Source organism: Dipodomys merriami, unplaced genomic scaffold (assembly GCF_024711535.1).
Source record: "Dipodomys merriami isolate MVZ:Mamm:240054 unplaced genomic scaffold, mDipMer1.0.p SCAF_29, whole genome shotgun sequence".
NCBI lineage: Eukaryota > Metazoa > Chordata > Mammalia > Rodentia > Heteromyidae > Dipodomys > Dipodomys merriami.
The window spans coordinates 16,864,048-16,887,411 of record NW_027204381.1 but is presented as its reverse complement, the minus strand read 5'-3'; the positions used below and the strand labels follow the sequence as shown (position 1 = coordinate 16,887,411).

Here is a 23,364-nt window from a genome sequence, read left to right as displayed (position 1 = left end):
CCAGGAAACAGTCATCTCTTGTTCTAACGCACAGATGATGAACCATTCTGCAAGCAGGAGGCAGGCCTCTGTGTTCCCGGATAGATGGATGCGCGGTGACAGGCGGGAGCCCCCTGCAGGCGGGGCCAGGGAAAAGCATGGCCCGCGGCACACAGCGTGCTCACCTGGCCCTCCGTTCCGCTGCTGTGTCTGTCCATTTGTTCCATGTTTGTGCGATTTGTATCATTTTAATTGAAAAATTCTTTCCGTTGGGTTGTGTTGGTTTTTCTTTTCCCCATGCAAGGAAAGAATGAAAGCACATCCAGCTTAAAAGGGAGGGAACAGGGGTTCACTTCTCAAGGGATTCGAGCCGAACTGGGGAGTCCGGGTGGATTCAGGCTGTGGGTTCAAAACCCAACCGAAAGAAATCAGGCGCTGCCTGCCAGGCGCTGCTGGCTCATCCCTGTCAGACAACCTGAGCCCCAAAGCCCATGAGACTCCACCTCAACCAACTAGCACGAAAAAGCTCAGCAGGAAGCGAGGCTCGAATGAGTAGAGTCCCCGTCAGGCGAGCAAGCCAAAACAAAGCGCAAGGCCCTGCGTCCACACCCAAGTAACAGAAAAATAAATACAGAAATTAGGCACGGTGTGAAAGCACCAGGCACTGTGAATTCCCAGAGAGCCTCAGAGAGCAGCCAGGGTGTCCCGGATGGACAGCTTTATCTGCTGCCCCTTCTTGACTGAGACATGTACTCCATAGCCCTCCCCAGCTTGTGTGAAGAACAGAGCAGTCCAGGAAGGGACTTTCCCCACCCACATTCCCGGTGGGACCTCACCTCTGCCACACCAGCCTCTCCCGTCCAGAGGACACGTCTGCGTGGCATATCGGACACGTCTGCGTGGCATATCGGGCCCAGGCCTGCGCCTCTCAGGGGCTTTGGCCCAGTCTCTTCTGCACCAATTCCTCTGCTTTCTTCTACAGAGAGATCTTCAAAGCAGCACGCGTGATGATTAAACTCTATCTCCTGCGATGAACGACAATAAAAACGAGGCAGCTTCGTTGGTGTTTCTATATTTAGTGTTTTCTGATTCACCTCATGAGACACCACACCCTAGTTTGGGCCCCTGACTTCCGAGAGATGCTGGGAAGAAGGGGTTTGGTGGAGGGGTGAGAAGGAGAAGGGGTTCGGTGGAGGGGTTTGGAAGCTCAGAAGTGAGGCGTTTGTTTCTGAGTAGGCCCAGCTTGAAGCTGATAAAGGCTAATCCACTGAACCTGACCGAGACCCAGAGCTCAACCATCTGAGCAGGAGCTACAAGTGGAGATACGCTCAAGAGACAGTTGTTCTAGAACTGAACTGAAGGGGTTCTATACTCCCCATTCAAGTGCGTGGGGTACGCATGAAGTACGTTTCTCCCTGGCTGGAACTTACACGGTGCCAGGGTTGAGGGTTGGCGTCGTACCCATCCCCCACCTGGCTCCCTCCCTTTTCCATCACAGACTAAACTGTGACTCCATCCACGGTGTGGGAATGTGGAGGAAGATCCTTCAAAGAGGAAATGAAGATGAAATAAGGACGAGTCCTCACCTAAATAGCCATGGTGTTCTTCTAAGAAGAGGGAGAGCAGGCGCTGGTGGCTCACGCCTGTAATTCTAGCTACTCAGGAGGCTGAGATCTGAGCCAGCCTGGACAGAAAAATCCATGAGACTCTTATCCCCAACGAACCACCAGGAAACCGGAAGTGGTGCTGTGGTTCAAAGTGGTAGTGCACTCGCCTTGAACAAAAGTGCTCAGGGACAGCGCCCAGGCCCCAAGTTCAAGCCCCACAACTGACAAAGAGAAAAAGAAAAGGGAGAGACATCAGCATGGGCCACTGGGGATACAGACACCAGCCAGGGAGAGAGGCCTTAGGTAAAAGCCATCCCGCCAGCACTTTGACCTGACACTTCCAGCCTCCAGCCTGGGAGAAAACAATGACTTTTGTTTAAACCACTCAGGCTGTGGCTGTTTGTTCTGCAGCCCTCACTGACTAATACACCCCAGGGGTAGGGATATCAGGAGTCAAGGAAACTTTCTCCCACTCTCCTCCACCTCGTGGTGGTCTGCAGTGTGTGAAACAAGCATAAAAACACACCTTCTGTCTCTACGTCCATGTTGAAGAAAGGACAGACTTCCACAGCATGACCACAGGCTCCCTCTGCTCACATTTCCCTGAATCACTGAAGAAACAGAAAACAATTAAAGATGTAATCAGTAAGTTTAGCTGCTTCATATACTGAGCTTTATAATCTGCATACAGAACATGCACCTTCTTTCCAAGATACCGATGAAATATCACAAAACTTTACTGTATTTAAAACCCACAATTCCTCCCTGAAGTAGAAATAATCCAAAATATTTTCTAACCAAACTGTAACAATATAAAGATTAACTACCAAGCCAGTAATCAAGAGACTCTACTACTCAGAATTTTAAAAATAATTTTCAATTAAATATCTGTGCATCAAAATGGAAACTGAGCTTAAAAAAATAGCTATGTGCAAGTGGCTCCTACCTTTAATCAAACCTACTCAAGAGGCTGAGATTTGAGGATCATGGTTCGAAACCAACCAGGGCAAAAACGTTGGTAAGAATCTTCAATTAACCACCAAAAGGTTGGAAGTAGAGCAAAAGCCAGAAGAAGAGCTGTGGTTCAAGTTGTAGAGTGCCAGCCTTGAGTGAGAAAAGCTAAGGAACAGCACCCAGGCCTTCATTTCCAGCCCCAGTACTGGCAAGAAGAAAAAAAAGATAACAAAAACAAATAAGAAATTTGGAGGGGGGGGCAGGAATCAGAATATTAGATCTGAGAATCTACTGGATACAAATAGAAAAATTCATGATGTTAAATAGTAATGAATGAAGCATTCATTACATTTTTTAAAAAAGCAAATGAATTAGCTCAAAAAATACCCCATAAATGAACTTAAGCAAAACAAGATGTTTAAATAATAATAATAATAATAACAATAATGAATTAATAGTTGGGCGCTGGGGCCTAATGACTATAATATTAGCTACTCAAAAAGGCTGAGCTCTAAGCATTGCAGTTCAAAGCCAGGCCAAGCAGAAAAATCCATTGAGACCCCTATCCTCGAACTAGCAAAAGGCCAGAAGTGGAAGTTAGCTCAAGTGATAGAGCACTAACCTTGAGAAAAGAAAAAAAAAAGCCAAGCAAGATCAGAAGGCTCTGAGTTCAAGTCCCAGTACCAGCACACATGTAATAAAGAGCAAACATACTGAAAGAAAACACGAAGACGAAATATATCCGGATGGACAGGAGAGGAAACGTGCAGAGCCAGGGTGGAGCTGAGGTTGGAAGCCAGGTGGTGCAGGGGAAGTGTGAGTGAGCGGGGGTGTGAGTGGGGTTGTGGGGGGTGTGAGTGGGGGTGTGGGGGGTGTGGGGGGTGTGGGATTGTGGGGGGTGGGGTGTGTGGGGGGGGGTCACACCTGGAGAGGGAGCTGAAAGATGCCGGGTAGCAGCTCAAAGCAGAAGAGCCCCTGACAGAGAAACACTCAACATCTTGACAGCGGATCGAAGACAAGGACAGAAGCCAAGAAAAGGCAGAGTTATCGGGATGAGTGGGAAACTGAGTTCATAGCTGAAGATGGCATTTTGGCCTTTTTCTGAAAGTGACTAGGGAGGGGGTGTGTGTTAAGATTTGGGGTGAGAACCCTGCGGCAAAGAAAGGGTCAAAGGTCATGAAATACAGCCAGCTACCTGCACCCAGACCCTGTGGTTCAGAAACATTGGAGGGCAGGGAGAAACGTGTCCCACTGTCATTCCCTTCCTTCCTTCCTTCCTTCCTTCCTTCCTTCCTTCCTTCCTTCCTTCCTTTCCTTCCTTTCTTCCTCCCTCTCTCTCTCCCTCCCTCCCTCCCTCCCTCCCTCCCTTCTTTCCTTCCTTTGGTCTTTCCTGTTTTTGGTGTCATTCCTAAGGCTTGAACTCAAGGCCTAGGCACTGTCCTTTTGCTCAAGTCTAGTGCTCTATCACTTGAGCCACAGCACCACTTCCAGCTTTTTTTTTTCCTGGTAATTAATTGGAGATGAGTCTCACGGACTTTCCTGCCTGGGCTGGCTTTGAACCCTCAGATTTCAGCCTCCTGAGTAGCTAGGATTACAGGTATGAGCCACCTGCGCCTAGCCAGATTTTTTTTTTAATTCTCTAAATAGTAGCACGAAGGTATACAAGGGTTCTGTACAAGTCTCCATTTTATATGAGACTTGCAATGTCTGGTAGATGTTTAAATGTAAAAACTGGCAAAGCTGTTGAATGTGGGGCTCAGTGGGGAGCTCAAGACAGGCCATGTAAGTCTGGGGGTCACTGGCCCACACGATAAAGAAGGAGATGAGGGGGAAATGCAAGAGGGCCCAGGAACCATTTAGAGATCCTCCAACATCCAGAATTGGAGAAGAGGGGGGAAAGAGAGAGAGGGGGGGAGGGAGAGAGAGAGAGAGAGAGAGAGAGAGAGAGAGAGAGAGAGAGAGAGGAGTTAACCACGGGAGAGAGCAGCAGCCAGAGAGGTGGGGGGAAATCAGGACAGTGCTTCCACAGCCAGGTGTGTAGAAAATTGCTAGGAGGCCAGGCACAGTGACTCACACTTACACTCCCAGCTACTCAAGAGACAGAGAGCAGGAGGATCAAAGTCAGAGTCAGCCCAGGCAAGATAAATCAATAAATCAATAAATGCATGAGAACCTGTCTATAACTAAATGGATGGGGGCATGGCTCAATGTTTTAAAGTGCTTGATTAAATAACACAAGGCCCTGAGTTCAAATCTCAATACTGCTAAGGGGGTAGGAGTGGGGGGAAGGAAGGAAGAAAGAAAAGCTGCAAGGAGAGAAAATAAGAAAAAGCCAACAAATCAGCCATCGTGTTTTGCAAGTGACCAGATGATGGAACTCAGACCAGAACATGTAAGAAAATGGGGCGAGACAGTGGCCACAGAGAGCTCCCTCTAGAACTTTCCTATCCAAAGCAGAAAGGATAATCTGGGTGAAAGCTGAGGGAGAAGGTGGAAAGACTGGCGGTGTGGATGGAGCAGAAGGAAAGAAGTTCAGAAACCCAGAGCTTGGAAAGATGGAAAAAATAACGTCCACCAAGAGTCAAGGGGAGGAGTTGACCTTTGACATGGACAAGGGACCCACGGTGGGTCTTCACTGTAGCTAGGGCTTATCTGTCAAGGGGACCTCCCCCCACCTTGTCCCTGGAGATAGGCAGACAACCAGGAGGCAGGCGTCATGGCAAAGACCCACACCAACTCTTGGGAATCAGGTGACGTGGTGTGATGTTTGTCTTGGTGCTAATTTCCTCTTCTTGGCGTTGAGACTTCAAGCGATCTAACTTAACTGACCAGCCTGGCCTCGCCTGTGCTGTGATTTAAGGAAGGAAAGTTGAAGCACCTGGGCTTGGGAAAGGAGGCTGAGAGAGGAACACAAGACATTTCTAAAAGTGAGGCAAAGCCGGGCACTGGTGGCTCACGCCTGTCATCCTCGCTACTCAGGAGGCTGAGATCTGAGGATCACAGTTCAAAGCCAGCCTGGGCAGGAAAGTCCCCATGAGAGTCTTATCTCCAATAAACCACTCAAAATTAAAAAAAGCTAGAAGTGGCACTGTGGCCCAAGTGGTAGAGTGCTAGCCTTGAACACAAAAAGGCGCAGGGACAGCGCCTAGGCCCTGAGTTCAAGCCCCGGGACTGACCAAAAAAAAAAAAAAAGGCAAATGGAGAGTCATGTTGGCCTGGTGAGGCCCCATTCATCCGCCTCCCCTGCCATTTTTCCCAAGTGGGGAGTTTTTAGAGAAAATAGTGTGTATGTGTATGTGTGTATGTGTGTGTGTGTGGGGGGGGGGGTTGGGGGGGAGACGTAGAAGGGAGAGGGAGGGACAAATTATTCACATCCCACTTGCAGTTCCTGTTCTGTCCACCTGGGGTCACTAGACGCTCACCCTAAGCTGAGCTCTCAGGGATGCAGGTGGAAAGAGAAAGCGAATTGCAGCTCAGCAGAAGCAATGCGAATGGCTGATACCCACTCAGACTTTCCTTTTCTTTTTTGGATATATGAAACAGGTGAGCCCCAGAATCCCAAACATGTAGTGTTAGGAAGCATTTCCCCAACCATTTACACTGTTCCCATTCGAGATGGCAGCAGGTACCAAGGGACAAAGGACAAAGACGCGCAATTCCAATCCAGTCCCGGGGGGCCGGGGTGGCGCCCATCCAGAGTGGGCTGCGGGGCTGGGGACCAGGCACTTGCCTCTCTCCACTCGCCGCTTTACGAGACCCACCTCCAGCCAGTGACCTTCGTTCAGGGTTTTTTCCAGGCTCTCTGAAGGTTCTTGACCTCTCCCCAATCCTGTCCGACAGTTCCCTCCTTTAGCCAGTCTGCGTCTTTCCCAACAGAAATGCTTTTGGGGGGGTGTGTGCTGAAGGCCATCTGAGGCCTGGGGGAGCCCTGAGACTGGGGATGGTGGAACTTTCCAGGTCATTGGGGATGGAGGGCATGGGATCTGAACTCCCAGGGACCAATGAGAGAGAAGATGGAAGCAAAGGGGGATCAGGATGGGAAGATTGACTCAGGAGGGCTTCCAGGAAGGACCTACTGGGAACCGCATTCAGCTAGATTGGAATATCTCTTTGCCCAGCCCTTATTCCCAGATCTGGTATAGCATCAGACCGGTAGAGTCACTGCCACCACCTGAGCAGCAGAAGCACCTGCATCCAGTGCCCACTAGGTGGAGACAGAGTCCCAGGGATCCTGCAGGAGCAGCCTGGCTCCGGACTCCCAGGCTATCTGGGCTCCTGCCCTGCTGGTCAACGTAGATCTAGGCCACCAGCTCCCCTTCCAGGCCAGCCCAAGTCATCACCGCATACTTGGGACGTTCTGGGAGCATGGTGGCGTCCAGACCATGGATTCCTGTCTCTTACTGTCGTGGGGGTCGATGGACACCTCACCGCTGTCCTGGAGCCCATTCACAGCCGGTGTGCAAGTCACGGAGCAGACTGGAGAGATTCCACTCCGCTCTTGCCTTGGAAAGTCTGCTATTGAGTATGAAGCGGGGGTTCTTGCTCACAAGTTCCTAGGCGAACGACTCAGCATGAATGAGACAGAAAACACTGGGAGATGCTTCAACACAGGGAGCAATTCCTTTTCTGGTGACAGGGTGCCATTCAAAGGAACAGGCAGGGACTACCGAAGTGTCCACCCTGCCAGGGTAGAGTCTGGGGAGGAGGTGTCTCATCCAGGGGAAGATCAGAGCCGCTACGCATCACCTACATGTTGTCCAGCCGCTGCCTCAGTTTACTTCTGGAAAAATCGGGCCAGCAACCAGCACCTGGCCGACACAAATTGTGTGGTGGAGTGCCCTGTTAACTAGAACCTTCTGGTGGGGTGAACCACACCGGACCATCAGAGCCACACTGGGGGGGTGTAAGTACCGGCGGGAAGCGGTGGCTCATTCCTCGCGATTGTGTCGGGGTGCGGGGAGTTTGAGGGGCTCCGTGGAGTGGGGGAGAAGAGAAGCACAAGGTGCGATCATCAGCCTGCAGGTGGGGGCCCTTCAGAGACTCCGCTCTGCCATTATTGTAGTCAGTAAATAAAGGCGGGCTTAAGCCCAGCGCACAGCGATCCGTTTTAGAACTGCTGGTAATTAGCGCTGCGGGGGGCTGCGGGGCTGTGGAGTCAGGTTTAAATGAGCGAGTTCACTTTCACTGGGGCACCTTCCCCCCCCCCCACACCCCAGGGAGCAGAGAAGGCTGCCCACCGGAGCCTGCGCCTTCCTGCTGGGGGGACAGAGTCAGGGCTGAGAGCGCTGGGGACTGACCCCCTCTCCATGGCTTAAGGAACAGGCATCCACATGCACAACCCTCCCCCCCCCACACACACACACAGAGACCCCGCCCGGCCTCCCAGCCCCCAGCACCACTGTCCTGAGCCTGCTGCTCTGTCCTGCCACACGGGCCTGTGTGCACACGAGTCCACCCGTGGAGGCGCCCTGAGCGTGCATGGCAGGCTCTAACTGCAGGGGTCTCCTCCCCTCTCCTCCCCTCCTCCTCTCCCTTGTTTGTTCTGCTATCCCCCTTGCCCAGCAAGGATTTACTAGCCTGCTCCATCACCACCACCTTCCGTCCCCCTCCCCCCCCCCCCGCCAGTCCTGGGGCTTGAACTCAGGATCTGGGCACTGTCCCTGAGCTTCTTTTGCTCAAGGCTAGCGCTCTACCACTTGAGCCACAGCGCCACTTCCGGCTTTGTCTGTGTATGTGTGACTGAGGAATCGAACCCAGGGCTTCATGCATGCTAGGCAAGAACTCTACCGCTGAGCCACCTTCCTAGCCCGAGATCCCACAAATTTCTGACTTCAAAGAATTTCAAAGAGATGGTGACCATGCAGAAAGCAGGTGGCCCCAGCCTGGGATCCTAACTGCTGGGCAAGTAGAGGCCAGGTTGGAGGCCAGCCTGGGCAAATAATAATAATAATAATAATAATAATAATAATAATAATAATAATAATAATAACAATTTTTTAAAACCAGCAAGACTCCATGTCAATCGCTGCCCCAGCATGGTGCTGCACGCCTGTCATCTGAGCCAAGTAGGAGGATGGCAGTTCGAGCAGGCCCAGCGCATAAAGAGAAATTCTATCTTGGAAAAGGGGTGTTCAGCTCAAGTGGCAAGGGTGAGGCCCTGAGTTCAAACCCTGTGCCCGCTCCCTCCAAAAACAGAGCGGATGATTTATCATACAGCCAGAATCATGGTCAGATGGTGAGTGGTGGGTCGGCTCTGGAGATGCTAATTCAGAAGGGAAGCGTCCCTCAGCAAGGATTTGGGTTGAACCTCAAACGAGGCGGATCTGTGCAGGGGAGTATGTGTATGTAGTGAGAGGAACGGCCGTCACTGGGGTGGGGGGGTCATGGAAACACTGTTGGGGGGGTTGAAGTCTCCCCACACTCCTGGGAGTGGTGAGGAGACACCAGGGACTGGCAAGAGAAGAAACGCCACGCTCTTTGCCTTCCTGGAAATCCCCTGATTGGGGCGCCAAAGAGGCGATGGAGGCTGGAAGAAGGGAGGCCCCGGCCCTGGAGGCCAGAGTCCCCGCGTGAGCAGGAGCGTGCTCCCCAGGCAGCGAGGTGGGAAGGCCGTGGACAGGAAGGCCGTGGACTTGGCCTGGCTGCTTCCTCTGGTCACCTCGGCTCTGGGGCAGGCTCTGCTGGCCAGAGGCCGCCCCCCCCCCCACCTGCAGCCAAGGAGCTGAGGCCACGTGCCCTGGGCAGCGGTGGGAGGGGCAGGGGTGGCACGTGGGCTGTGGCGTGCAGGTGGGTTTCCTGGAGGACACACAGGAAGAAGGTCGTGTTCCATGGGGGGGGCACCTTCCCAGCCCACCCTCCCTCCCCACCCCCCTCCCCTAGGCCTTCATCCTCCCCCACTTGGTTCAGTCCCCGGGGCAGGCTGGGGGAGAGGGCAGCTGGGGCCGGCGGCCCAGGGCGGGAGGAGGGCGTGAGCAAGGCCCGAGGAGGTTCTCAGGCTGGCCAGGCCCGGGCCCCTTTCTCTCCATGAGATCATATCTGGGTCAAAGAGCATGTAAAGCAGGCAGACCCCAGCGGTCACACAAAGCCCATTCAGCCAGCCCCTATTCACCCACCTCCTCTCCCCCGACCCAGCGAGCGCCTAAGCCCCGGCTTTGATGTTGTGTTAAAGGGGGGGGGGGGCTCAGCGCCCTCCCATCTGTCAAGAGAAAGCTGAGGTCTAAGGGAGGGAGGGGGAGGGGCGGAGGCCCAGGGCAGAGGGGGAGGGGCTGGGACTGGTGGGGGGGAGGGCGGAGGGGGCAACTCCAAATCAAAACAAATATATTTGGGGTGGGTGGGGGGACCGGGATTGTTTTCCCAGAGGAGGAATATGGAGAGGGCTGGGAGGGGGGCAAAAACACTACACAGGAGAGGGAGAGATAAAGGCAAGATGCCCCCTCCACCTCAAACCAGGCAGCAGGGGTGAGGAGAGGGAAGGCAAGGGGGGGAGACAAGGAGGGAGGAATCAGAAAGAGAAGAGAAAAAGAAGGGAGAGAGGGAGGGAAGGAAGAAGGGAGGGAGGGAAGAAAGAAGGAAAGAAGGGAAGGAATGAGGGAGGAAGGGAGGAAGGGGAAGGAAGGAAGGAAGGAAGGAAGGAAGGAAGGAAGGAAGGAAGGAAGGAAGGAAGGAAATAGGGAAGGAGGGAGGGAAGGAGGGAGGGAGGGAGGGAGGGAAGGAGGGAAGGAGGAAGCAAGGAGGAAGAGAAGGGGAGATGACTGAGAGACAGAGAGGAAGAAAGGAAAGAAAGGATGGAGGGAGGGGGAGGGGTTAGGAAGGCTGGGGGATGAGCTCTGGCCTCTTGGGTCTGTACTTCTTTCTGGAAGGTTGTCAGGGGGTTAACACAGGTCTGGTTGGGGTTGTTACAACTCAGCAACCTTAGGGCCAGGCAGACTCAGTGCCCATGCCCAGTGCCCAGCAGAAGAGCAGCAAGACACCCCTCCCCCCCAGCCCTGCCCAAGCCCTGGCCAGCAGAGCCCTGGCCCGCAGGTCAGGCGGAGAGCCAGGCTTTCTCCGCAGACCTCAGCACTGGGAGGGGAGGGAGGGGACATCCAGAGGAGGACAGCAGGGTGACCCCCCGGGGGGACCCTAGGCCTAATGTCCAGCTCTGCATTTTCCCTGGAGTGGAGCGGACCTTGGCACTAACCATGGTTGCTCCTTGGGTCTCAGGGATGGATATGACGGGAGATGGCAGCCCAGCAGCCCTGGCGGGCACTGAGGCAGAGGTGCTGGGTTTGCCTGCAACTGCTTTCACAGTTGAAGATGGGGGCTGGGGGCCGGATGAGACTTCCATCTGACGAGGGATGGCACTGGGGCCTTTGCACCTGCCCAGGAACCCTGCCATGGAGCTAACCTCCACCCCAGCCAACCTCCGTTCCCCAAGGGTCTTGGCTGTCATCAGAGACCCAAGGCAGACCTGAGCAGAAGCTCCGTGTGGAGCATTTCTGAAGCTCGCTTAGCAGTGAGGAAGAAGTTGAGCATGACTCTGGAGATCTCAGCCTCCTGGGTCTGGGGGCAGGGTGTGGGGCAGGGGGAGGAATCTGATTTGGTGTTGGATCTGGATGTCACTTCTTTGCACGATGCTGAGTAAATTATCACACACACACAAGCACTCGTGCCTCTGTGTTTGCTACTTGCTGAATTCGCAGGGCAAAGACAGTCTTCGTGAATGAACAAATAAAAGAACGCTTACAAGTACAATACCCCCAAGATCGAATGGTATTAACAGATTCAACTGAACCTAAAACATATTAGGCAAGCACACGTCGATCGAGTGTGTACCTTGTGTGCCACGTCTCCTAATAAAGGCCAACGTGTGAAACCCAGACTTTTCTCCGTCCCCACCCAAGAGAAGAAAAAAAGAAAGCCAAGCCAAAAGCATGAAAGCCAGTGACAACTGAATTAACTTTATTCGCGTCTAACTGCAGATTCAAGGTATACAACTGAACATTGCTATTTTTCTTATGAGACTTATAAATAAAAATACAAAAAATGTTCACTACAAAAAAATCTACTGTTAGTAGGATGTAAAAAATATTCTCTTTGCTATAGAAGGCACAACTTCACTTGGTGACACATGGAGAGAAAAAAACCTGCAGCAGTAAATTTTTTTTTCCTTTTTTTTTTCTTTTTTTTTTTTTCCTTTTTTTTTCTCTTTTTAAAATCTCATCAGAAACACTGAAATTACAAAGAAAATGCATTAATTGTCTACACGAACCAAAGGCAGGTGCGGAAAGCTGCAACCAGGCCTGCACAACTTCGACTGAACTACTTCAGAAGACAGAGAACTGGCAAGCACGACTGGGCGGGGGAGAGAGAGGAGAGGAAGGAGGATGGCAAGAGAGATGGGACAAAAAGGACCAGGGACCCAGGGGAGGAGAAGAGAGAGAGGGCAAAGGGCAATGAGAAAGACAGGAAAGACCCAAGAAGACAAAGAAAGAGGGGAGGGAGAAAGGAAGAGAGAATGGAGGGGAGGGAGGAAAAAAAAAAAAAACCAGAGAGGGATGGAGAGATCAATTTGTACAAAAAAGAAAAAAAAAAAAGTAACCGGTAAAGTTGAAGAAACAAAATTGGGCAACCTCCTAGAAATCAGGCTAAGAGGAGGTGCTGAGGTAGACATTGACTAGAACGTTAATGAATTAAAAACACTATTCTGTAATACAGAGCGATCAGACTGGCACTTGTGCTGTCACCACAAAAGACAAGCCACACATACACACAGACACACGTACACACACAGCCACACACACAAATAATAAACAAACAGAACAATACACACACACACTCACACACACACACACAATACCCAAACCAAAAGGCTTAAGTTTTGCTTGGTCCAGCAGGGCCACAGGGCCCTCAGTGCTATAACTTACATACATTATATATATATTTATCTTTATATATAGGATGGATGGCATGGTGTACCATCACGGCTTCTTTACCTTACAGAGATCATGCATGACACTATGGAAACAAACGCTATGATACACACCAGGAGGGAAGACCCTGTCTACAAGTGGGCTGCCAAGGCCTAGGGCGGACTGTACTTGCTGACTGGCAGACCTCTCACCCCATCCCAATCCCCCAGGTTTGCCCAGTGCCCCTCGCTTGGCTTTTCGCCTCCATCTATCTGTCCCACTGTGTAGGGCCAGTCTGGCTGTTTTTGTAAGGGAAAGGGCAGAGGCATTCCAGCCCAGCCAGGAGCATTTCCAGGAAGGAGGAGACACATGAGAGGGGATGGGGAAGGGGGGGAGGGCACGGGTAAAGACTGGCTGAGGAAAATCAACCAACAAGACCCTTGTTTCTTTACTTTTCTGTCTCATAGCCTCCAGTTCCCACTATTGTCTGACTTGCCAGGGCATTTAGCCACCAGTTTCCTCCATCTCCTCTCCTCTTATGGACAAAGTCCAAGTCCTCTGCCCTCCTTGCTCCCTCCCTCCTAAGATTTCCTATTGGCCCCAGGGCCCTCTCCCCAAACAGATGTACCTATAGCATCCAGAAAGGTACCATATTTACTGGTGAAAAAGAATCGCATTTTTTTTTTCCTACGTGGAAAAACTGTTCAGGCACAAAGATTAACTAAGCCCGTGTCGCATCCCTGGATTGTACTGGTTCACTGGGTGTCCCAACCTCCCAACCCACCCTTGCATCCCCCGTGTCGCATCCTCGTATTCATGGCCTCCAGCAAAGCAGCAACGACATTTACTATTTTATATCTCTCTTGCTATATATATATTTCTCTCTATATATATATTTTTTCTATCCTATATACACATAGGATTTTAATGCTTTGAGTGAATAGGGAAGGAACACAGGACTAGAAGGGGTGATGTCACCAGAAGCATTTAGGGGCTCACCTGCAGAAGCTGGACATGGCAAAAGGCCCACTAACCCATCTAGGCTTTCCACCATCGGGACGGTTCCCGGTTCCCTGTCCTGGTAAGGCAGTAGTAGCAGGTTGCAATTCTGCAGGGCAATAGCTAAAGACAGCAGAGTTACCTGGAGGACCAGATGGCCTAAAGAAGAGAGGAGCAAATACACTCCCTCACCTGCGGGGGGAGTCACCTCCACCTTCCTGGTCTCCCCAACACCCCCACCCCACCCCATCCTACCTGCCAGGAAAAGCCTGTGTCACCCCAGCATCCCTCTAGCTTCCTTTTGTCCTTACGTAAAGGCAGGAAATCGAGGGGAGGGACATGTTAAACTCCACTGGTGTATCTAGGGTTGTAAGGGGGAACACGGTGAATACAGGGGTACCCCTTCAGTCTAGCTGCCTGCCTCTCCTGCCAGGAGGCTCTGTGGTATCCCCAGGACCAGGTCAGGGCAAGCAGATGCTGAGTTAGTACCATCCAATGCTGAAACATCAGATTCTGACAACACGGTGTGGTTCACACACACACACACACACACACACACACACACACACACACAGAGCACACAGAGAACACACGTACACATACAAAGAGGGATATTTTGTTGTTGGGGGATGGTGAATTTTTTTGTCTTTTTTTTTTCTTTTCTTCCTATTCACATTATAAAAGAAAAGAGCAAGGACTTACAGAACCGACAGAACACCTGACAAATATTACAAAAATATTACAGTTTGTAGAGATTTGCTGAGCCCTCTCAAGCTTTTCTGAATGAGAAGAGGGCTGGGCCAGGCTGGGGGGGGGGGGGCGCCAGGGACTAGCTAGTTCCATGGAATAGTTCTGAGACTTTAGTTGTTTTTGTTTGTTTCCTCTTCCCTACCCATGTTAAATGACCTCTTGCTGTTGAAAATCTGTTTTTCTGGGATGTACATATGTCCGCGGGCAGCAAGGGTGTCCCCTCCTTCCCCAGAGCTTACTAAAGATTCTCACGGACTGCCCCTCCCCATGCCAAGTCATTCCTTCCTCCACACACCTGACACCTGTCCTACTCATATTAATTCCATTTCTTCTTCCCAACACACGAAGTCGTTAGAATTACAAAATAGCCTCTTCCCTACTTCACCATCCCTAAATCCAGTCTAGTGACAAGTCCCTCCTCATCCAACACCCCACACCCCCCATACATACAATTTTTAAGGCTTTCAGATTTGGTGGATGAGATTAAAGGGCAGGGCAGGAAGGATGGAGAGAGGTAGTCACAGCAGAACTCCTCCCTCTCTCTTCCCTAGATTCCTCCACTCCAACCATTCCCTTAACCACCTTTAAACAACAACACCCTCACAACTTTCTCAGCGAGAGAAAGGGAATAAAAAAAGTAAACAAACAAAAAACAAGCACACACAGAGACACAGAGAGAGAGAAAAAAAAAACCATCAAGCATGAGATGAGACAGATGGAGAAGGCCCATCACAAGGCAAACGTAAATACTGAAAATGTGCTTTCTTAAATTCAGGGTGGTGAGGCTGGAGGAAGGAGGGGAGGGCTAGCAGCGGAAGGGCGTATGGGAGCAGAACGGAACAACTGGACAAACGAACATAAGAGGTAGCTTTTAGAAAACAACACCCCACCCAACACAATTAAAACCAAGGCTGAGTCCGCCCCTCCCCCCTCCCACATGCGCACACACATACACACTACCAGCCATGGGAAAAAAAATATATATATATATATACACATAACAATTTTGGCGATGCTGACACATACAAGGATCGCACAGTTGCAAGGATGTGAGTAACACAGGCCTCCATCCAGCCAAGAGGAGCCAGCAAATTCTAAGAACTGAGGAAGGCAGGGGATGGTTTTTGTTTGTTTGTTTGTTTGTTTCTTCCGGAGTATTTCAGGCCACATGGACACTGGATACAGAGGATTCCAGCCCTGGGCAGAGCCTGCAGTGACTCTTGAGTGGTCTGTGGGGACAGAGACCCCCATCACCACCCTCCTCATCACCCACCCATCCCCCTTCGCCTGCTTGCCTACTTCTCTCAACCAGTGCCAAGCATTCAGCTCCCGGGCAGTCAACTCCTGTGCAACTCTGGTGTATTTTCGAGCTGAGAGGCTGCTTCCCAGGCAGTGGGGACAGCCTTGGTCAGCTGAAGTCTAAAGCCAACTATTAGTTTACACAAGAATGGGAAAAAACACAATAACAAAACCATTCTCCTTATGCCTCCAGCCCCACTCCTCCCAATCTAAAGAAGACATATAGGGGGTTAAAAAAAAAAAAGGTCATGAGGTCTCACACACACTGACTCACACACACACACACACACACACACACATAACTGAGGTAATTCAAGTACAATCTGCTAACAGGGGACACAGAAACGAAGCAAAACAGAACACGAGGCCAAAGCACTCCTCTTCCTCCTCCCCCTCCTGCCTGTGTGTGGACTGTGAGCCAGGAATTCTGTGCTATTGTCTGGACCTAGGTTCACCCCCATCTCACCACACACTCACCCACACCCACCCACACATACACACAAACAGAGCTCACTGGGCCTGGGGTCCCCAGGGCCCTGGGCTTTGAAGGGCTCTGTGCCCAGTAGCAATTTCCTCCCCTGCTCATCACTCCTCCCCTGGGCAGGGCATTTTGTTCCCTCCTGCAGGTGTAGGCCTCTCTGGAGGAGATGGCCTCTCCTTCTCAGGTCCTTCTAATAGGACAAGGGGATTCTGAAAATGGGAGTTCTAGGGATGTATGTTTTTGACATGGAGGACATATTTAGTTCTTGTACATACATACATACATATATATATATATTTCCATTTTGGAAGCAAAAGCAGCTCAGCAGGAATCCAGCTCGTGATGTGTGAGGACTCGGGCAGGGAGTTGGGCTTATTTTGTTCTCTGTTCTCAGAAGGCTAAGTTGAGAGGAAGAAGGGCCAGGTCCAGCTTTCCCCACAAGGGACCAGAGGACGGAAGTGCTGTCAGATCCACGAGGGACGGGAGCCTGCAGGGACTGGCTGGACAAGCAGTCAGGCAGGAGCAAAGAAGTCAGGGAGGGGAAAGGCTCTGGGAGATCCTGAGGGGACAGCCATCTGTAGCAGGGCAGGGCGGAGAAAGCAATGGACGAACCCAGTGGTGGAAAGAGAGAGAGCCTTTCCCCTCCCATTTTGCCCCCCCCCCCCCAGCAAACCAGAGCTGCCATTTTTGAATATCAACCAGGGATCTTCCACCATCTACAGCTCCTCTCTCTATCTTTTGAGGAGACAGAGAGACAGACAGGGACAGAGACAGAGAGACAGAGAGAGAGGAGAGAGTGAGAGAGAGACAGAGAGACAGAGAGAGGAGAGTGAAAGAGAGAGAGAGAGAGAGAGAGAGAGAGAGAGAGAGAGAGAGAGAGAGAGAGAGAGAGAGAGAGAGAGAGAGAGAGAGAGAGAGAGAGAGAGAGGATGGGCAAACTATGGCTCTGATCAGAGTGCCTTTCACCTACTGTCCATTTCTGGACACAAAAGGAGGGACTGGGTAGAGGGAGAAGAAAAATACGCCACCATGTGAATGAACAAAAACCTTACTGGCCTCACCCAAGAAAATCAGGAGAGGAGTGACTTGGCAGCCAGAATCCCTGGAAGCCACAGAGAGAATTCAAAGCCAAACAGCTATCCGGTTTCCTTCCCCACGTCCCTCCCTCCCCCTCTCTCTCTCTCTCTCTCTCTATCTCTCTCTCTCTCTCTCTCTCTCCTCCCCTATTCCCCCCCCTTTTTTTTCTTTAAATCTCTTTGCACAGTCCTTCCTCCACTTCATCTTGCTCTAGCTCATCTTGCTGGCTTCCCACGCTGCTCCCCCGTGCTTGGCACCCCTTCACACATAGCACAGGTACAGGTAAGTCTTCTCTATCCTCCAGTCGGGCGGGATCTCCTCAGGCTTGTGGCCCTTCATGTGCTTCTGCATGGAGGAGAGGCTGGGGCAGTACTCAGTGCAGATGGTGCACTGGTAGGGCGAGGCTCCATTGTGTGTTCTCAGGTGCTTGATCATCGCCGAGTAGTCCCGGGACCGCTGGTGGCACAACTTGCATTCAAAGGGTTTCTCACCTGGAAAGAGTAGGGAACACAGGGCAGGAAACAGTGAGGAAGGAGGGGGAGGGACCACAGTCCTTATTGCCGCCCTTGGGCTTGTGGGAAAATCTCGGTCCCCGTAGCTCAGCATTCCCCAAACGTCTTAAGATGATGGACCCAGCCATCCAATATGGCGGCCACTGGGCACACACAGCTACTGAAGTGCCTACCGCAACAGAGCTCTATACCTTTTATTTACCTATTTACTTTTGCTTTATTTTATTGTGATTACTGTAAATAGCCTAATTTAGCTAGCGAGTATGGACTGACCTTGTTATTCCTAAGTCTTCCAAAGACTGGTCCTGTGTGGTAGGGAAATTCGGGAAGTCCTTGGGGAAGGTTCTTCAAAACACAGTTCATACAGGGTGGGTGGGAGGGGGGCATGGAGCCCTTTCAGAGTTTCAGTTGGTGGTGGGTACAGGTTAGGGAAATCCAAGGAACCCAGTCTTCTAAACATGCGACATCTGGAGATCTCTCTAGATCTCTATGTCCGTTAGCTATGCAGATCCTATACCTTCCTTCCCCTCTTGGGACAGAATGGGGAAGAGCCTAGCCTGCTACCTGGACTTGCCCTTCACTCAAGTACCCCAGAGCTGAGCAGAGGATGGGAGGGAACCTTGTTTCAATACAGTAATTAACTGGCCAGCCATCTCGCTATCGATACTCCTCCGTGCAGAGGCCCCGGCAAATAATGAAGTAATGAACAGCCAAAGTGATCTAACTATTGACCAGCTATTTACAATACTCACTGCCAATGCCTTTAACGATCTGCCCGCCGGGTCCCACCCCCAACAAGGGGCTAAGGAAACCCCAGGCCTCTGGGAAATCCATTGGGTCACTCAGGTTTGTCAGCAATAAGCACCCATCCCCTCCCTGGGCTTCAAGCTGGGGGCAGGAAAACAGAGCTCTGACAATCAGGAGCTCTACCTCCTAATCCTATCCCCATGGCAGGAAGCTAAGCAGGACTGTCTGAGCTCACCTCTTCTTCCTCTGCACAGCGCTGTCCCCCCTAATCAGAGAAATTTCTCTAGTCTGCTGGGTTCCTCTCATGTTCAGAGGAAAATCTGACCTTCTGGGTCCTTCCATAAATCTATCACCCCACCAACCGACAGTGTGCTGATGGGTGAGTTCTCCAAAAACGCATCACTGGTACTGCTATGATGTGAATAATCCCACCATGGTGGATTTTTTTTTTGTCCGTCATGGGGCTTGAACTCTGGGCCTAAGCGATGTTCCTCAGCTCTTCAGCTCAAGGATAGCGCTCTACCACTTGAGCTACAGCACCATTTCCATTAATCCCACCATAGTGGATTTTAGAAAACCAAGGAGATGCCACTGAACTTGCAACCAGAAAGAAATAGCTCTAGAAAGCAATTCCAAGACTCTTCTACCCCCACCCCAAATTCTAGAAGCCTGGCCCCCAGGGAAAGGAGTTGTTCACGTTTCTTTTATGTAAAAAGGAGTGGGAAGGCACTAGAAATGATCTACATTTATGTGGAGAGAGTACTAAATACATCTCAGAACTAAGCTCCTAGCTTCACGATTTTCTGACCCTCACCACAACTTAATTCGATATACTATGATTTGTAGTCTAAGTCCCAAACAACATGGGACAACTCTAATCCTCACTTTCTGTTAATCTGGTCAACCTGAGGGACTCATGAATCGATATCATCTGAACTCTTCTTTGATGTGGCGGCCTCAGGGACTGCCTACATTCTGATCTCATGGGACAATATGCTGAGATTGATTTGTAATGTCTGCCTTGGCCTTGGGACTGGGTGGTAGAATTTAGGCCACCATGTCTGCTCTTAGTAGAGCTGCTCCTTTTGGGTTCAGCTTTGGACCAGCCTCACCTGGGCTGCTTCCACCTCCCCAGTCCCATCCGGGTCCCCTCACTGGTGTTCGGTTGGTACCTGTGTGCACCCTGTAGTGCGTCTCCAGCTGGTGCTTGAGGCTGAACTTCTTGCCACAGCCATTGCATTCGTAGGGCTTCTCCCCAGTGTGGATGCGCTTGTGGCTCTTCAGTGTGCTCTCATCCCGGAAGCAGCTGCCACAGAACTCGCACTCATACGGGTGGTCGCCTAGGGGACAAGGGGTTGGGTCAGGCCCTCACCTCTCCCTGTCCCCTCTTTAAGAGGACAGCAGGGCACAGTTGGTGCACCTGCAGGAGTGCGAGACTGCCTATGTTTAACCACCTCCGAAGATGACTTCAGATCCTTTCCCCATAACACCAATGTCCACACTTTACTGCAGTTCCGGGGTCATCCACGGGGTAACGGCCAGTCCCAGCTGGCTTAGTGATGAACACCGGTCTTCAGGAAGCATGCCCTCTGAGGGTAGAACAGGCCTGGGAGCTCTGAGACCTTGCCTACTGCCTTCCCGAACTACTGCGTAAGTGCTGCTCCAGCCTGATCACTGTACCCTCAAAACACTTCTCTACCTCTCATCGTGCCCCCAAACATTCCTACTCCTTCCTTCCTCCATTGTTCGATATTGTTATTGTCTGTTTCGTTTCCTCCCCTCTGCCCCCCGCCCCCCGTCTCCCACCCATGAACTCCAAATTATACTTCAAAGCCAAACTCCTATGTCCCTGACTAGGACCTTTTCTCTTAGCCTTCTAGCCTGAAGAAATCACACTCTTTTTCGTTTTCTTTTATTTGTGTGCCAGTATTAGGACTTGAACTCAGGGCATCCCACTCTCTCTTGGCTTTTTTGCTCACGGTGGGTGCTCTACCACCATTTGACACACAGTTCCACTTCTAGCTTTTTGCTAGACAGCACAGTCTCACAGACTTCTGCCTTGGTGGCTTTAAACCTCAATCTGTGGATCTCAGCCTTCTGTAGCTAGGATTACAGGCATGAGCCATCAGCACCCAGCTCACACTTTCTTCTTTAGAGTACTTTTCCCATTAAAATGGGCCGTACATGCTGAGGGCTCATGCCGTGCTAAGAATACACCATGTAATCATAAAAACCACCTGAAAGACATGATTCTCATTGAACAGATGACAAAAATGGAGCTGCTTGGAAATGCTTAAGTCTGGTCCCCCAAGTCACATGGCTAGCTAAGTAGCTGAGCTGGGATTCAAGTTCTAGTCTGGTTCCACATTGGATCACCAAATGACATGCTATACTGCACTGACTGGCATGGCGTCCACAGCTCTAAAATGGAAGCATCTGGTAGGTAAGAAGTGAGCCTTATCTATCCTGGTAGCCCTAGTGTTCAGTCTTCAAGAGTGACTTCAAAGAGATGCCCAGCGAATGCTGGGAATGTTAAGCTTGGGGTGAATTGCCCTTCCTCAGTCTGCAATCTATGCCTGTCACATCTCTTTTTCTGAGGGTGCTCCACTCTTGAATTTCAGGAGGGTGGGAGGGCAGGATGTGGGGTTCACCATCTTGCATTCGGTACCCAAAGCGAGGGGCGTGAGAGGCACAAGGTGAGGACTCCGGCTACTTATTTATTACAGGAGTGAAGGCGCAGACAATAAAGATAGATTGATCACCCCAGACTTTGTTCATGAATATTTAAATATCGCTGATTCGTCTTGTCACTGTAATTACAATTTCTCTGGGCTGCATCTCCAACAACCACAGTTTATGGTAAAGAATAGCCCACTGTATTTCACTTGTCCCTCTGCAGATGTGCGGGGCTGCCAACCGTGTAATGTCCTCCGCATTTCATACATTTTCTTCAGCTGCTGAAGGTTTAAGTCATCCACAATGACCTACGTTTTTTCATTATCCCCATGTCAAACTGTGCTCGTGCCTGGGCATAAATTGTCCTTCTCCTTATAGACTCGCATGCCTGTGCCTTCACTTCCTCTTTAAAATGATATTTTACTCTCTCTTCTTTCTCTCTCTCCTCCGCAGGCCACTAACCAAACCTCCCCCCTTCCCGAATGCAAGCCCTGGACCCACATAAATCCTCATCTCCTCTGATGGCTCTGAAGGGTTTTTAAGGCTCTGTGGGGAGTGCATGCTGGGGTCTGTTCACTGGCAGCCTCTCTCAGGGGTGGAAGATTTGCAAATAGCACTGAGAGCAAAAATGGGGTCTATCAAGGAAACTCAAAGAACAGAGCCCACCTCTCCATCCAGTGCATACCAACCCGCAGGGCAGCCTGCTCAGAGGTACGGCTGGTCAGTGGGGGTGCTCATGGGCGATCTGGGCATAGACCGAATCCTGGAGTTCTGGGTTGGGGAAATCACTGCCTGCCAATCCTACTGCCGGGGCCATGTGGAATCCTTGTTCTCCAGCCCCACTGAGCCCAGGGGAAGTGAGGCCCCTGCAGATAGACCCTGGTACTAATTGGCTGAGGGTATGTGTGTATGTGTATGTGTGTGTGTGTGTGTGCGTGCACGTGTGTTTGCATGCCACTCACTCTGTGTGTGTATGTGTGTGTGTGTGTGTGTGTGTGTGTGTGTGTGTGTGCACATGGCCCTGTCTGGTCTGACATCTAATTCCGTCTCCCCCACCCCACTACACCAAATCAGCAACGATTACGACTTTAATCAAAGATTCAGTATCCTCATTAAGATATAAATAAATAAATAAAGCAAGGGCCATGTGAGATTTCAGCCAGAGCTGGTAATTAAAACGTACATCAGCAGCCACCCTGCCCCTGGGGAGGCCCTGGGAATGGGGGGAGGGGGGGTGACAGCCTGTGTGTGCTTTTCACCTCCAGAGGGGGCCCTAAGAGTTTACCAAACAACAGAGGGGTTTGTTTGATCAAATATTTTTTTTTTATGAATTTAATTATAAAGTAGATCACAACACGTTAAATGAGTTTAAATAGGGACTCTCTTGAGTCTGCCCAGGGAAAGGAATAAAAAGGACTTGGGAAAAGAAAAAAGAAGAAGGAAAATGACAAGTCATCCCCCCCACCCACATTTTGCAGTCAGATAATCACCCAGCCTGCAACCCTCACCCCGAAAGCTAATCGTGCCAGTGTGGTCATAATGTACACAAAACTGGCGGCAGGACTCAAAATCCAATTTGTGGTATGTTGATTAACTCTGTAGACTCGTTAATGAGCTTGACATTAAGTGCAGGACAAACGAGACTAATTAGAGCCCCTCTGGCCTGCCCAGTGTACCTGTGACCCCTTCTTCCCCCCTTCTTCTATCATTACCTGGTGGCTTCCCTGGCTTTGGCCAAGCCTAGTGTCTCTACCCCCAATTCAGCCCCAGCCCCATCGCTCCTGGACCCTCCCTCTCGGCCCCTCCCTTCAGTGCAGCTGAGAGTTTATTATATGATGAGCCGTGTGAATCAGGGATCCATCAATGCCAAGAGCACGGCTGGACAAACCTACCAAACACAGCTGCTGTGCTAAATGCCTGGCCCCAGTAGCAAATGGGCCAAGAACAACAGAATATTAATGAGGTATTGTGTGTGTATATGTATGTGTGTGTGTATGGGGGGGCAGTTCAAGGCCTGTATAAGGCCAGTGTGGTGTGTGTGTGTGTGTGTGTGTGTGTGTGTGTGTGTGTGTGCGTCTGTGTGTCTGTGTGTGTCTGTGTGTCTTATGCGGTACACATTCAATCTCTTCCCTAGAATCAGCAAAGGCTTCCCTCAATTTCTATCCCCCTCCCCACAGATCTTTGCCAGTAATTGACACCAAGAAGACCAGTATGAACATACAGATGTTCAGGTCTTAGAAGAGGATGGGGAACCTATTCTGGGTAGACTTAGTAGGACTACAATAATTCAAGTCACCTAAGGCCAAGTGACTTGAGCAGGGGCTGCAAGGTACCTGGCTGTCTTTAATACGGTAGAGTGGGGGACCCATGGAGGCAGGGAGGTGTCCACAGCT

The 23,364-nt window shown here is 50.9% G+C and overlaps 1 protein-coding gene across 4 annotated transcripts in view; it reads right to left on the bottom strand.

The window, feature by feature from the left end:
• Positions 1-11,458: 11,458 nt before the first annotated feature.
• Zbtb16 (zinc finger and BTB domain containing 16) overlaps positions 11,459-23,364 on the bottom strand; it is a 176,324-nt gene continuing 164,418 nt past the window's right edge. For all 4 annotated transcript variants that reach the window (XM_070038502.1, XM_070038501.1, XM_070038503.1 and 1 more), the window contains exons 6-7: positions 19,468-19,635; positions 11,459-17,527 (exon numbers count right to left, since the gene is read on the bottom strand). In XM_070038502.1, coding sequence (XP_069894603.1) covers positions 17,298-17,527; positions 19,468-19,635 — 398 coding nt within the window. In that variant the 3' untranslated portion in view covers positions 11,459-17,297. The remainder of the gene's footprint in view (positions 17,528-19,467; positions 19,636-23,364) is intronic.